We start from the raw sequence: 13,791 nt of genomic DNA on the forward strand, positions 1-13,791 counted from the left end.
GGATATTCGATCTATCGCCTCTTGTGGATTCTAGGCTGTGGATTGTAGCTGGCGGTGTAGCTGTGCAGCTTTGGCTGGCAGAATAATGTAAACATCTCGGCCCCCTGGCGCCGTTTTGGTTTCTGTGCTGATTTTGCTTAAAGGGCTGACGGATGTTTACAACAACTGGAGCCATAGAACCTCCCGCACATACATATGTATGCACTGATTAATCTTAACTCTTCCTTTCTAGTCACTCATTCTGAGCGTGATTGGGCTCAACCTTGCCGAATGCCGCCGCGATTTGAATCGCCTGGTGAACAGCACGCTCCTTGCGGTGCAGGCCAATATCCTGGAGGTGGCTGTGGACGAGCTGGTTCTCCGCATACTCCGCGAAATGTTCAAGAACAAAGTGCTGCAGCTGACAGAGCCGACGGCAGCCAAGCCAAAGATCAACTGCTCGGTTATAATTACCACCCAGGATGGGAACCAGAGCACTCGTCCCGCTGACGATCGTCGCCTGTTCATTGGCCAGTCCACGCGCTTCAAGCTGACCAACATTGGACGGGCTGCCTTCAAGGCGGGCATTGACTACAAGCGCGCCAGCGCCATTCACCGCGAACTGAAGCTGGCCCAGCAGCAGCTCATTCTCAACAGCTACTCGCATCTGCTGTATCTCGTGGTGTGCTTCAACTCGAATGAGCGGGGGGACGATTTGTTCCCCGCCGATGCCAGCATTCTGTTCAACGTCTACACGTCGCTGTCCATCGAATCGCAGGCGCTGTTCAAGCAGCTCGGCTTCACCGAGGCCCATGCGGCCAGGCTCTTGAAGACGCAGTCGGTGCAGGGTCCCATGGCCCTGCAACTGAATCGCCTCTACAAAGTGCTCATCCTGTCCGATATTCTGGACCTCTTGCCGCTGCCCACAGTCTCCGGCAAATACAATGTGGAGCGCGGCACTCTGCAGCACCTGATCAGCCAGTCGATTTCCGCCTCCAGTGCCATTGTGCGACTGTGCGATGAAATGGGGGAGTTCTGGTGCTACAAGCCATTGTTCGAGCGCGTTCTTCACAAAATGGATCGTTGTGGCACGCAAGAATTGGAGTCACTCATGGAGTTGCCTGGCGTTAAAATTGTACGAAATCCTCCCAAAAATATCTGCAAGCTCCCTATGCATTATGTTAAATCTTCGCTTGATCCTTCAGAATCGCGCCAAGCAGCTGTATGCAGCGGGCTTCAGGACCATTGAGGATTTAGCCAAAATACGACCCAGGAATTTGGTGCAAGCCGTAGAGCATATGCCATTGAGAGTGGCCACGGAAATTGTCTCAGCAGCAAAGGTTGCATAGTGCTTTGTACACGCCTCATCTTTTACTGATTGCTGATTGCTGACTTCTGCATTTGTTTTGTAGATTATATTGATGAAGAAACTAGATCATTTGGAGGAGGAAACGGAGAACCTGAAGGTCTGCCTGCGCTCCAGTGATTAGTGGGCCGCCAGCGGTAGCGTTAAGTGAGTGAGTGTTCCATTTGTGTTGTTTTATTTTATTATTATGTATTTAGTTTAGTTAAGCACACGGACTTAAGTCTTCTCTGGACAAAGCTTACAAATATTACAGAATTTAAATTAGGAATTTAAGTAAATTGCTTTTCTCTCTAAATGTACATTAAGGACATTGGCCGCTTGTATTGCTGGTCTGCCTGCGCTCCGCTTCCTACTTCCTTCCTGCTGGATGTTGGTTGCCTCTAGTAGGGGCTACGGGTGGTACTGGTGGTGGTGTTGATGGTGGACGATGTTGGGGACAAAGAGATTAAGGACAGACAAATGCGCAAACGTGTTTTGTCCCGGCTACTATCACGACAATTGAGTATTATACAATGTATCATAGGGTATTATACGTAAGGAGTTAAGTTCTTCTCTTAACCTTATGGGGGAATTACGAATTACGAGTAGACTAAAGTATGGGGGACACGAATCCTTCCACTCCTCCTCGCTTGCTCTCATGGGGGGTTTTGGTGGTTTGGGGTGGGGGGTTGGGGAAACTTATTTACAGCTGAAGAAACTGCAAGCCAAAAAGGAAAGATCATCTTAGCTGGGAATGGCACAGGGGCACAATGGCGCCAAGTATCTACTCACCTTATAACACACTTTGTATACCGCATTCAATAGGCAAATTCATCGTAGAAATGCTGGGCAATCCGTCCACCCATTTGATGGTTTTGACTCACTCCTGGACCGCCGACTGCTGCTGCTGCTGCTGCTGCTGCTGCTGCTGCTCCTGCTCCTCCAGCGGCTGGTCCTCTGGGAGCAGCGTATTCGTGTCGATGTGGACGCGCGGCTTGCGACGGGACAATCGCCCGCCTGCGTATATCTGTCGATGAGAAATAGGAATCACTATGGTAGCTCGCTGGCTGCGACTGCGATTGGGATCGCGATTGGGCTGATGCGGATGCTGATGCTGAAGCTGAAGCGGATGTTGATGTTGCGGATGATTGCTGCGGATGATTCGGATGCTGATACTGTTGCTGATAGGCGAATGGATTGTAGGCGGATGAGGCGGAGCTGCCACCAGTAGGAGCTGTATAGGCACTGGCGTATGGACGACCCTGCGGCTGTGCCTGCGGCTGATATGGAAGCGGATGCGAATGCTGAAGCTGTAGCTGATGCTGTGGCACTGGCGAGAGCGGCTTGAGCGTGGGATCGAGCGCATCGTTCAGCGTCACATCGTAGTCGTTCTCATAGAGCTCGTCGAGATTCAGTTTCGGCGGCGGCTGCTGCTGCTGCTGTTTGGGCGTGGCCGGCAGGGCGCTGCGAGGCGGCAGCGTGGTACGCGGCGGACTCGGAGACGGAGGCGCCTCCTCATCGTTCTGCTCCTCCTCCTCCTCCTCCTCCACCACCTCGTCCTCGCTGCTGTCGGGCCGTCCTCGCAGCAACGGGGCCCCGTGCTCCAGCAGACGCACCCCCGAGATGGTCGAACCCATATCGATGGGCGTGCTGTCTGTCGTCACTGGCGGCACTGGCTTCAGGGCCACGCCCACTGGCTGAAGGCCACGCGGCAGATAGGGGCTACCGCCCCGTGAGGGCAGGAAGGGTCGCTTGACCACACGTACCGATGAGGGGCGCTGTGCGCTTTTTCCTGGCGCCGTCCTTCCGCCCAGGGAATTCGCTCTCGAGCGGGGAGCAATCGGGGATGCGGGCGCCTCTTCCTCGCTGATGCTGGGCTCTGCCGTGTCCTCCTCTTCCACGATGGGCTGGCGGGGACGTGGCGCTATGGGCTTTCTAGTGGTCGTTGCCTTGGAGCGACCCCTCAGGATGCCACGTGCCGGAGCTGCTGTTGCTACTGGCGCTGGGGCAGGGCTCTCCTCGTAGTCCTCGTCCTCGAAGTCCACATCGGCCGCTGGGGCGCGAGATCTGGGGGCCAGAGGACGCTTCCGCTTGCGTGGTGGCTCCGGCTGCTCGGCCGGCTCATCATAATCCTCCTCCAGCGGCTTCTTGTCCGTCACGGGCTTCCGCAGCGTGGCCCGTGTGGGCTTTTGCTGCTCCGCCCTGGGCGCTGGGGGCGTGCGCCGTCGGGGGATGTTCCTGGCCGGCGGCGGCGGCGGTTGCTCGTAGTCATCTTCCTGGGCCTGCTCCTGGGAGTAGTCCTCCTCATCCTGCCCATTCCCAGACGGCGGCTGGGCGGTGGCCGTGTTCTTCTGCACCGGATAGGAGTACTTCTTCTTCTCGGTGATGGGCACGGGGCGGGCGATCTTTGGGGGAGCCCTGGGACGGGCGTAGACAGAGGCGGCGGCCGCCTTGGGCGTGATATATTCCGTCAGGGGTTTCGGTGTGGTCTTCACCTTCTGCGGCGTCTGCTCCTCGGCAGCCTCCTCCTGGTCCGTGCCGCCGTACGGCTTCTCGTACTCATCCAGATCGTCGATGGCGGACGAGGGCGTTGTGCGCTTCTCGTTGCTGCGGCGCCTGGCCAGCGGTCGATCGTCATTGAAGCTGCGTCGCTCCTCAGCTCGTCCGGGCTTTCGAGGCGGCGCCACCTTCCGGCCAGCGGCTCCCGGCGTGGGTTTTCCCCTACGGATTGCCGGCCGCTCCTCGTAGTCCTCGTCCAGCGACTCCTCCTCATCCCTGTACCGATTTCGGTTGCGTCTTGTCGGCTTTTCAGGCTCGACCCGCTTCTCCTCATACTCATCTTCGTAGTCCGCGTCCAGCTGGGGCTTGCGCTGACGCGGCCTGGTCTTGTGCCTGCGCGTCGGTCGCTCGTAATACTCGTCCTCATACTGATCCTCCTCATCGTAGTAGTAGTCATCGATGGGTCGCCGGTTGTACGGCCGCCTCAGCGGTCGCTGTGGTCTCTGCAGCCGACGACGCGGTGCAGCCGGTTGCGTGGGCGGCGGCGCAATGGTTGTGGTGGTCGTGGAGGTGGTAGTGGTGGCCATATAGAGTGCATCGTTCCTGCAAATATATAGGTAGGCTTAGCCTGGTTTTTCCTCAAAGTTCACTCGAAGATCTCTTACCTACTCCAGTACTTTTGGGATCCCTCGCAGTCCACATCGGAGGCAAAGTGACAGATGAATGTCTTCTGATCGAAGGCCGTGAAGTTGGCGCACAGAAAATCGTGCCGTATCCCATAGACGCAATGATGATATATCTGCAATGAGATGATGTTGTCCAAGTGGTGTCTGTTAGTTCATTCCATTATTTGGCCATAACTAATCCAAACGTTTAGCGCTGGCAAAACAAAGTTCCCCGTTTTGAGGTCAAGATCGAACGGCGTAAACCAGTTTTGGCGTCACGTAAACCCGTAAACCCGCCGTTGAGCGTTGAAAAAGAGAAATTACTGGACATGCACATAGGGTTTTGGCTGGCAGTGTTTGACCAATTGGACAAGGTCGTGCGTCGCCTTGTCGCCTCTTGCCTCTTTGCTCTCACCTGACATTTGTACTCAATGGAGGCATAGAAACCATCGTGGAGGCCCTCGCACTTGAAGTGGATCTCATCCATGGGTGGCACCGTCGACAGGAAGGGATAAGTCGACAGATTGAAGCTGTTGGGAAGCGAGAAACGATGCTGCATCAGATGCTTAGACAGACTCACACACACTCTTCGTTACTTACCCATGCAGTTCCCTTGGCAGATTGGGATCCCAAATATAATCGATTTGCGGTATGCCCGTCAGCTTGGAGTTCTTTGTCGACGTGCGAGTGTTATTGTCCGCCTGGCAGGGGAGAGTTTACACCATAAATAATCGAGTAAGCCACGGGAATAATCTTCCCCAACTTCCCATCGCTCACCTTGGCAACGTCGCTGTTGCTGCTGCTGCTGCTGCCCTCGCCACTGGGTGGCACTGGTGTGTTCTCCTCTTCGACGGGTGTGTCCTCTGTGGTTGTACTGGTGCTGGTGGTGCTGCTTGTAGAGGCGGGTGTCTTGGCAATGGAGACCTTTTTGAAGGGCAGGGCAGCCTCTGAGCAGGCCAACAGGCTCAGCAGCAGCACTGGAAACAAAAACGTAATCAAAAACTTGAAAGATTGCATAATCCGCAGGACAGGAACCCGTTCGAAACACACGATTATGTGGGTTTTCATTGTGTGCGTTTATCCTCTCACCTGTTGCTGTCATGAACAGCCAGCGCTTGGCGCTTTTCATCTTGAAGATTTCTCTTGATCTCCTTGGGGATATAACACCACTTGTCGCTTAACTGAAACGATAATGCCACACAAATATTACATAACACATTAAAATAACCATTAGCCAGAACCAGAGCCACACCCACGCCATCGCGGTAAATTATTTATGTTCTAGACCAAGTCGTTGAACGCTTCGAAAACAAAAAGAAACAAAAGAATTGTCTCTCGTTCCCTTTGGGGCCCCATGTTCTGGGTACTGGTTGATATTACAGACACGTTCTTCCCGGGGACTAACGCTACTTTCTGCGGCTGTCATTCAAGTTGGGGAGAGCTTCGGCTTGCGTGTATTTTAAAGGCGGAAAAGAAATGCATTCTGGCTAAAATTGGCTGTAGAAAGTGTTCTTTACTTGGTTTGGGGTTTGCTGTTGAATTTTCTTTTCCATTTGTCTGGCCAACGTTTTGGGTAGAAGTGAAAATACTTTGAGGAATACAGATAATGTATAAAGAAAACACACAGCGAAAAACAATCCAAAGATGGCCCTCTGGACTGAAAAGCCCCGCCCTGTATCGGTCGCATTGGAAAGGATCGTTATTTGATTAACTAACGAGCAAAAAACAGCCAAGGTAATTCCATGCGATTACTCATCTCATTCTTCGCTAAATGTTCCATTAACTAAATACAACATGCTCTCATTATGTGCTATATTTAAGCACAAATTCATTGTGTGGAAGTACACCTTCCAATCGGCTTCACTTTCCGATTTCCGTCTCAGGTGTCGTTTGCTTGTCGGTGGGTAATTGCATAATTAGCTTTGGTGTCAGCCTTCAATGTCACTTTTTGGCGGGGGGAACCTTACGTAAGGAGAGCGCCCTGTACCCGTACCCGTACCCCGTACCCCCCTACCCAAAGCCATTTGGTTTCGGGCGAAATTGAAAGGGTAGCAGCCACAGCAAAATAAATAAGTAAGTACTGCCGACCGACCAAGCGACCGACCACATAATAATACAAACACAATGCATAACTATAACAAATTGAAAAGCGAACGAACAACCCGACAATCAGCAATCACTTTCATTTCCAATGCGTTTTTTTTTTTTTTTTTCGAGCAAAGACGCTTTCGGGTCTTCGTTTCGTCCACACAAAATTGAATGCAAAACGACTGCCAGCGCCAGCCCCCTAAAAGATCATTGGAGCATTGTAATTTGGCAGTCGATAAACAGAGTTGAATGCAACTTTTGGCTGCCTTTGGAAATGTATTTATTATGCATTGTTTTATATTATTGGGGTTTCCTTGAGCACTCAAGAGGACGCTACGCTCCTCCTTCTCCTTCTCCTTCTTCATCTCCTCCTCCGACTGCTCCTCGACGGTTTATTCATGGCACAATTTTTGCTCAAATTTTATGCCCCATCGGAGGTTCAAAGATGTTGCCGTTCACACCCTGTTTCTGTGTCTGTTTTTGTTGCTGTTGCTGCAGTTGTTGTTGTTGTTTAAACAAAATGTGTGTCGTGCATTTTAAGTGGAGATTTGATTGGATTTGATTTGATGTCTGTCCGTCGGTCCGTCAGTCGTCTGTTTGTGGCTTTTAGCTGCTTTGCACTTTTTGACATTTCGTCTCCCTGCGTGGGCTGTGACTCTGTTTGTTCAGATATATGTATATATACATATGTATATATGTATGTCTGTCCTCGCTGACAAAATATGATAATGGTTGTGGCTCTGTGGTGATTTGCTCAGATAACAATTTCAATGGAAATTAATGTCTACATGGTATGGAAATGCCAAAGGGTTCTCTGGGGAGTGGAGAATGCACAAGTGCACATTGTGTAAGTTTTTCCGTAATCGTGTGTTTGCACCTGGGATTAGGAACCTTAACCCTAAGTTTAGCACGAGATTTGGTCTTTATATCGAGACGGAAACTTCTATTTTAATAATCTCTTTTCGAAACCCAATTAATGCTTCTATTAATTCATTTTGCGTTTATTCAAGCTTTGCCTGCCTGGTTTTACCCTTATCATTAATTATTTCCCATCATAATATAACAATTATTTGCGTCTGTTATTACCCCATCCCCATATTGCATTCTATACCTAGGGAATATTTATATTTTGTCTGTTTCTGCTACCTAAATATATCCCTTGGTAAGGGATCAATTTTATTCTTAAAGTTTCCTACCTACTTGCAACATTTATGGAGTAATTCTTCCCTAATGGGTTTTATGATTCACCTAACATAACATGAATAAACACGAATAAGTAGGAAGACATCTTTGGCATTTGTAGAATTTGTTCAAATGGGGAAATGTTTCCACATTTACGTGTAACCTGAGTGGTACTCATTGGTCGAGTTAACATCTAAATAAATGTTCCAATGATTCCCCACTTGTAATCTACAATAGAGGCGGAGGTTGCTCTAGTAGCACTAGCTTCGCTTAAGGCCTTCTCCCAGCCAGTTATGGGCCTCAAACCAATCTCTCTAAAAACCTACCATCAATCAACCTGGTGTCAGTTTTTACCCCTTCTATGTACATTTGCAGCCGCCTTGTCTGGGCTTTAAGTTGAGGCCAGCCTTAGCCATTAGCTGTCTTCGAATATTAGTGATAAATCGCCTGCCTTCTAAACAAAGTATTAAGCTTATGGCCTGGCGTGGCTTTTGTTTAAATTTAGTGCAGTGCATGGGCCCATAAATGAAATATTAATATATTAATTTTTGGCATCTAATCTTTTACAGCCCACGGATTCACAGACTCCGACCGAAAAAGAGCATAGCTCGAAGCGCACGACAATAAATTGTCTGGGTCTCGATGAGCAGGCAGGCCTCACCTTACCCGCATTGTCTTGGCCAAGTTCAAATTCAAGGCTAAGCACGATGACAAATGCCGGTAAGTTTTTATATTTTTTATTATTGGTATTGTTGCTGCTTTTGTTTTGGGAATTAATTGATGGATCATCTGCCAGTACAATGAACGGAAATGTACCCCAATAAAATGTAGATCTGGTTTAGGACTAGCATTTAATAGATCCACTTAAATTTTTGTATTTTGTTTGTATTGTTTTTCCTTGAAATGTTTGCAAAATTTCCCAACATAGATTCAAAGATTCTCTCTGCAACCATAAGCGGCGCCTAGAATTAGCAGCCTCGAAGGTTTTTCTCAGTTCCTCCCACACCACACCACACAACACCACACGCACACCACACACAATGCACAATTAAATTCATTTTTATATATTTATTTTCCACCATGCATTCATGGCCAAAGGCAGCATCACATCTCCTCTACAGTCTAGAGTCTAGACCCTCTGAAAAATAAACTCTCGTTTTCATTTGCATCTAATTTTCATATAAAATTTCTTCGACGTCAGCAACGGGTTTCGTGTGTCCGGCCGGGGGACAATCATTATCATGGCTCGAGTGGCTGCCCCAATCCGGTTGCACGATAGAAACAGAAGTCGTTGACAAGTTTTTTGTGTCTGCAATCATCTGTCTTCCCTCTGCTCCATTCCTCCATTCTCTCTTTTAGCCAGTTTTGCCAGCTGGCCAAGACGGGTCGCCATGTCGCTGGTTGTCACAGGAAATTAGCATCTTTATAAGCTGTTATGAGAGCTGATCTGCGCTGAGCTTCGCTTTTGGTACTTTCAAGGTCGCCTCTTCTGTTTGCACTGCAGATCTAATATCTCCTCTCCCTGGCACCTGATGGCACACTAGTTTTATTAGTTTTTATTAATTTCGGAATTCGAGCATACTTTTTATGCTTCAGTTGGCATTATCTCATATATATGTATATCTATGGCTTTGAGGAAGCTGATTCTTGCTTGAAGGCTTGAGCTCTTAATTGGGCAGAAAATTTGTTGATTCACCAGACCATAACGCGTCTTGATTAGATTTCATATTAATTTGTCTAATTTGATTGCTAAATCATTTAAATTAAAGCAATTTGCCTTGGCAAAAAATATTATATACCTACATATATATTGTAGTTCCAAGAACTTAAATTTATTCGAGGGACATTCGAGAGAATTAGGAATATCCACTCAAAGTTGTGCTCTTGAATAGATTTTATGTATAGATTCTTTCTAGAAGGGAAATCTTGCTTTGAGGTAATCAGACGAGTTTGTTATTGGTTAGTAGGCATTTGGACAATAATTCATTCCCTCATTTAATGGGTTTTCATTGGAACATATTGTTTTGAAAGGTTTGAAAAGTAGCTGCATTGGAACGAGCACGTTCCATGTGTCTTGGGATCTCTAATATGACCGATTACATTCTAATCCTTGTTCCCAACAGCTGCCATCGCTCCCACACATTGATGCACGACTCGAGACACACAAGCGATTGCTGAAAAAGAGAATGCCCGAAAAAACCCATTACATTTGAGTCTGCCATGATTCTTTAGATCGGTTTTCTCTGTTTTCTGGTTTTACCTTCCCTCGTCTGCCGGTGACAAAGTTTCCCTTGTGAAAAATCCTCCAATTAGGCCCCATCTATCACCTAAATCTTCGGGCTAACTCAACCATAGCCCGCCTGCCAGTCGATTTTCTTTATGCATTTTCCCTCCAGCTGTTTGCATCTCGAACAGCATCTTCGTGTCGCTGACACACCGACGATGCGATGCGATGCCATGCCATGTGCTGTGTGCCATGTGCGATGGCGGCAAGTGAAAACTAAGTTTCCTTTTTGCCGCCACATCCACATACAAATCCAAGTCCAAGTCCAAAAACCGAATCCAAAATCAATTTGTGCTTGTTTTTTTCTGTCTCAAAGTTGCTGAAGCTGTTCCACAAATAAGTTTTAATCGCCCATTCCGGTTGTCCCCGATCCAATCCGATGCTGGGATGGGGATGGGGATGTGGTTGTGGGGACTATCGGTCTGACCTGCTGCAGAGGGTTCACTTCAGTTGCGTTTCCCAAGAGAAAAGAAAACCAAGAAACAGTCTACGAGTACACTCCTACTGGGTGCAATTATCAAAATATTAGTGCTATATTTTTCGTAATTGTGAAAAAGTACAAAGAGCAAAGAAATGGAGAGTGAAAAGCGACGCACCAAATAAAATTCACAAAACGTCGTTTTTCAAGACGAGACGAGACGAGACGAGAGAGATGGATGAAAGTAAAATTTCAAAATTTCATTTGTTGCTGCCTGCCTGCTGTTGCTGCTATTGCTGCTGCTGCTGCTGCTGCTGCTGCTGCTGCTGCTGCTGCTGCTGCTGCTGTTTGTTGCCTGTTGGTCGCTTGATGGTCGCGATGATGAAAGTAAAATCTTGGCTCAGTTATGTTGGCCATATTCGTGGTGTTGCTGCTGTTGCTGCTGTTTTGGTGTTCGCTGAAGATGCGCAGACAACAACAGCCAACAAACTGTAGCACGGGGCTATCAAAGAGGAGGACCGCCTCGATGTTAGGGGGAGGGCGGTGTAACACTGGCTAACAATATACCTAGGTATTGTACAAGGCGCAAAGAAATAATTAGCAACGCCTGAGATCATTTTTGAGTTTGCAAAACGCTGTTTGTATATTTTGGCCATGGGAGATGGTCGGATATGGTCGATAGAGGAGGGGTTTTGCGGTGCAAAAGGTGTTGGCTCTGCACGGAGGTGTTTGACTTATATATCTATAAATATATACTCTTACCTTTTTCTGTGTCTCCAAAATGCTTGCTAAAATAATCCACAGGAATCTTCAAAGCTTTTGGTTTTGCAATTTTTCCCCCTTTGATTTTGATTGTATTTTTCTATAAATTTGATATAAAGAAAATTATTTCCTAAATGAACAATAAATATTGCCACTGACGCAAACACAGATACGAATCCATACACACACAAGCACACAGAAACATTTACTTGCAATTTTTCAATGCAATTTTCTTTGTTTTACATGTGTGTGTGTGAGTGTGTGTCTGCGTCTCTCCATTTGTGTTTGTGGAAATTTTTATAGCTGTTTTTGCTCATTTTATAACTGATTTTACATTAAAAATCATTTAATTTTTAATTATTTTATGATTGGCAGCACTTTTCCGCAGCAATTCATTCACTTTGCAGCACTTTTTCCGGCAACACTTTTTGATTTGAATCCGAAATGCACTTGATTTTGCTTTGGATCTCTGATTTATTATGATTTTTATATAAGTTTTGACATCGCACACTGCACACGCGCACAAACACACAGATAGATATATGTACATAGATATGCACTCGGATTTGCCACGCCCACTTACTTTGTGCGAGGTGGCTGTGTTGGCTGCCGTTCACCTGGCTGACCGCTTGCAGTCTGATGTCTAAAGTTGCAGATCGTATTGGCCAACGCGCGAGGTTGGCATAAAAATGGGAATTCGGTTTTGCTTTTTGCCTTTGCTTTTTCTACCCCCAAAAGCTCTCTTCGTTGCTAATTTTGGTTCGTCTGCGGCCACCGCGCATGCGCATGCTCCACTCCAAACAGGTTTATTGCCGCTTCGACGGCATTCGGCTTTGCGCTTTGCGCATGCTCTGCACGTTGTCACCGCAAAAGCAGCACCAGCACCAGCAGCAGCAGCAGAAGAGAGCCGAGCCGAGCAGAGCAGAGCAGAGCGCAAGTCTCTCCTATCCACTCAAAGTTAGAGGTTGAGCTTTTCTTAAGCTTTGAGTGTGTTGTGTCTTTGGTTTTGAGACTTTGCCTCTCTCTGTGACTTTGTTGGCTTATGCTTATGTGATTATTTGCTTTTGCACAGTGGCGTTTCTTCTGGAACTTTTGCAGAAGCAGAAGCAGAGACCTTCTATACCTTTGATATGTACTTTGGCTTCTGTGGCTTTGCTTCTTTGCTTCTCTGCTTTTGTGTGTTGTGCCTTTTCTTTTCTGTGACTTTGCTCTGCATTTTGAGCGTGTGGTGTGCTGTGCGCCACTGCTCGATAATCGTGCTTAACAGGTTTACTGATTAAGATTTTTTACCCCAGTCTCATTTTCTTGCAAAATATGGTAAAAATGTAACAGAAATTAATACTTGTCCTCAAGTGAGCAATTTGTGGTGTAATGGTTGATATTATTTTTTTGGGAATTTTGATGAAGTTTTTAATCCAGAAATAAAAATTGTTGAAATTGTTCAGCATTGTCTGAGGATTTTTCCTAAGTTTAAAATTGAGTTCCGTAAAGTGTGGACACATGAGCAACAAAATCTTTAATTTAAAAAGACATATACATATGTATGTACATATATTGTTCCCCTCTATATTACAACCCTCATCCATTGTAGCTTTTTGTTTAACCCATTTTTAAATTACTTAACAAATTGCTCATGATCTATTATCGATTACCAACTAATATGCATGATATATTTGTACAAGTTTTCAAATGAAATAAATGCCTTTTCTTCCTCCTTGCCCCTTACGTTGGTTGACCGCAATGACATAATGGGGGAAGCAAAACAATAACAAAAACCCAACCAAAATGACGGTTACAGTTCAATTAATGAACCGAGTCTTGGCCCAAAACCCCGACTCTAAGCCATCTGCCAGGGCATTAGTCACACAAACACAAACACAGCGAAGAAGATTGAAAATAAACCAAAAATAATTTAAACGGCTCATGAATTATTGCGCATACGCCGCATGTTCCGTGGTCTGTGGTCCGTGGTCCGCTCGAGTGGCTCGCTTCGTTTAGCAATTAAATGTTGGACGAGCATACGCAGCCGTAGGCCATTTCGAGTGCAGTTTGGATTTCGATTCGAATGCAAAATAATGCTAACTAAACATTAAACCAGACTCTGTTTGCTTGGGGAATCAATCAGTCGATGGGGGGGATTATGGCACTCGGCTCTGCCTCTCCATTGCGTCACAAAGTACTGCACTGCACTGCACTGCATCGGCATCGGCATCGGCATCGACATCTGCGTTTCGTTCCGTGTGTGAAAGTTGCATTGGAAAAACGAAACGAACTAAGCTCAATCCCAAAAGCAAACTCTACTCAAGCGGATTGAACTCAAGTCTGGCGATTGTTTTGGTATTCAAATTGGGAGCAGAGACCCAAAACCGCTTCTCGTATCTGTAGCATGCGGAATGGATTTGCTGCGAGTGCTGCACGGCGTGCGCCTCCGATCTAGTTACACGTTCATCCATTCCCACTTACACAGATACTCTACTCTACTCCACTCCTCCTCTATATTGTATCTGTACCTGCTCCCCTCCCCATATCTGTATGAGAATGGGAGCACTGTGTGTGTGGGTCGCCGCTT

At 47.1% G+C, this 13,791-nt stretch overlaps 2 protein-coding genes across 8 annotated transcripts in view; one reads left to right on the plus strand and one right to left on the minus strand.

Moving 5' to 3' along the window:
* LOC111079983 (helicase POLQ-like) overlaps nucleotides 1-13,791 on the plus strand; it is a 65,942-nt gene that overhangs the window by 2,454 nt on the left and 49,697 nt on the right. For 3 of the 5 annotated variants that reach the window (XR_005967934.1, XR_005967936.1, XR_005967941.1), the window contains exons 5-8: nucleotides 233-1,114; nucleotides 1,185-1,319; nucleotides 1,392-1,496; nucleotides 8,328-8,478. Coding sequence is in view for 1 of the 5 variants with exons in the window: in XM_022375335.2 (XP_022231027.2) it covers nucleotides 233-1,114; nucleotides 1,185-1,319; nucleotides 1,392-1,469 (1,095 nt within the window). In the remaining 4 variants the exon portion in view is untranslated. Of the gene's footprint in view, nucleotides 1-232; nucleotides 1,115-1,184; nucleotides 1,320-1,391; nucleotides 1,632-8,327; nucleotides 8,479-13,791 lie in introns of those variants that run through there. The other 2 variants (XR_005967940.1, XM_022375335.2) reach the window with 2 other exon arrangements.
* LOC111079984 (serine/arginine repetitive matrix protein 1) lies at nucleotides 1,502-11,894 on the minus strand. Of its 3 annotated transcripts, none has more exons than XM_022375337.2 (9): nucleotides 11,806-11,894; nucleotides 11,223-11,322; nucleotides 5,578-5,669; nucleotides 5,266-5,465; nucleotides 5,089-5,189; nucleotides 4,904-5,018; nucleotides 4,489-4,622; nucleotides 2,117-4,426; nucleotides 1,502-2,067 (listed from the first exon to the last, which is right to left on the minus strand). In XM_022375337.2, exons 3-8 carry the CDS (start codon nucleotides 5,615-5,617, stop codon nucleotides 2,143-2,145), a joined length of 2,874 nt encoding a protein of 957 aa, XP_022231029.2. In that variant the 5' UTR covers nucleotides 5,618-5,669; nucleotides 11,223-11,322; nucleotides 11,806-11,894; the 3' UTR covers nucleotides 1,502-2,067; nucleotides 2,117-2,142. The 3 variants fall into 3 exon arrangements, with proteins under 3 accessions (XP_022231029.2, XP_022231028.2, XP_022231030.2); XM_022375336.2 differs by having other exon boundaries at nucleotides 1,503-2,042; XM_022375338.2 differs by lacking the exon at nucleotides 1,502-2,067 and having other exon boundaries at nucleotides 2,123-2,351; nucleotides 3,091-4,426.

This window comes from Drosophila obscura, unplaced genomic scaffold (genome assembly GCF_018151105.1).
Source record: "Drosophila obscura isolate BZ-5 IFL unplaced genomic scaffold, ASM1815110v1 contig_1, whole genome shotgun sequence".
NCBI lineage: Eukaryota > Metazoa > Arthropoda > Insecta > Diptera > Drosophilidae > Drosophila > Drosophila obscura.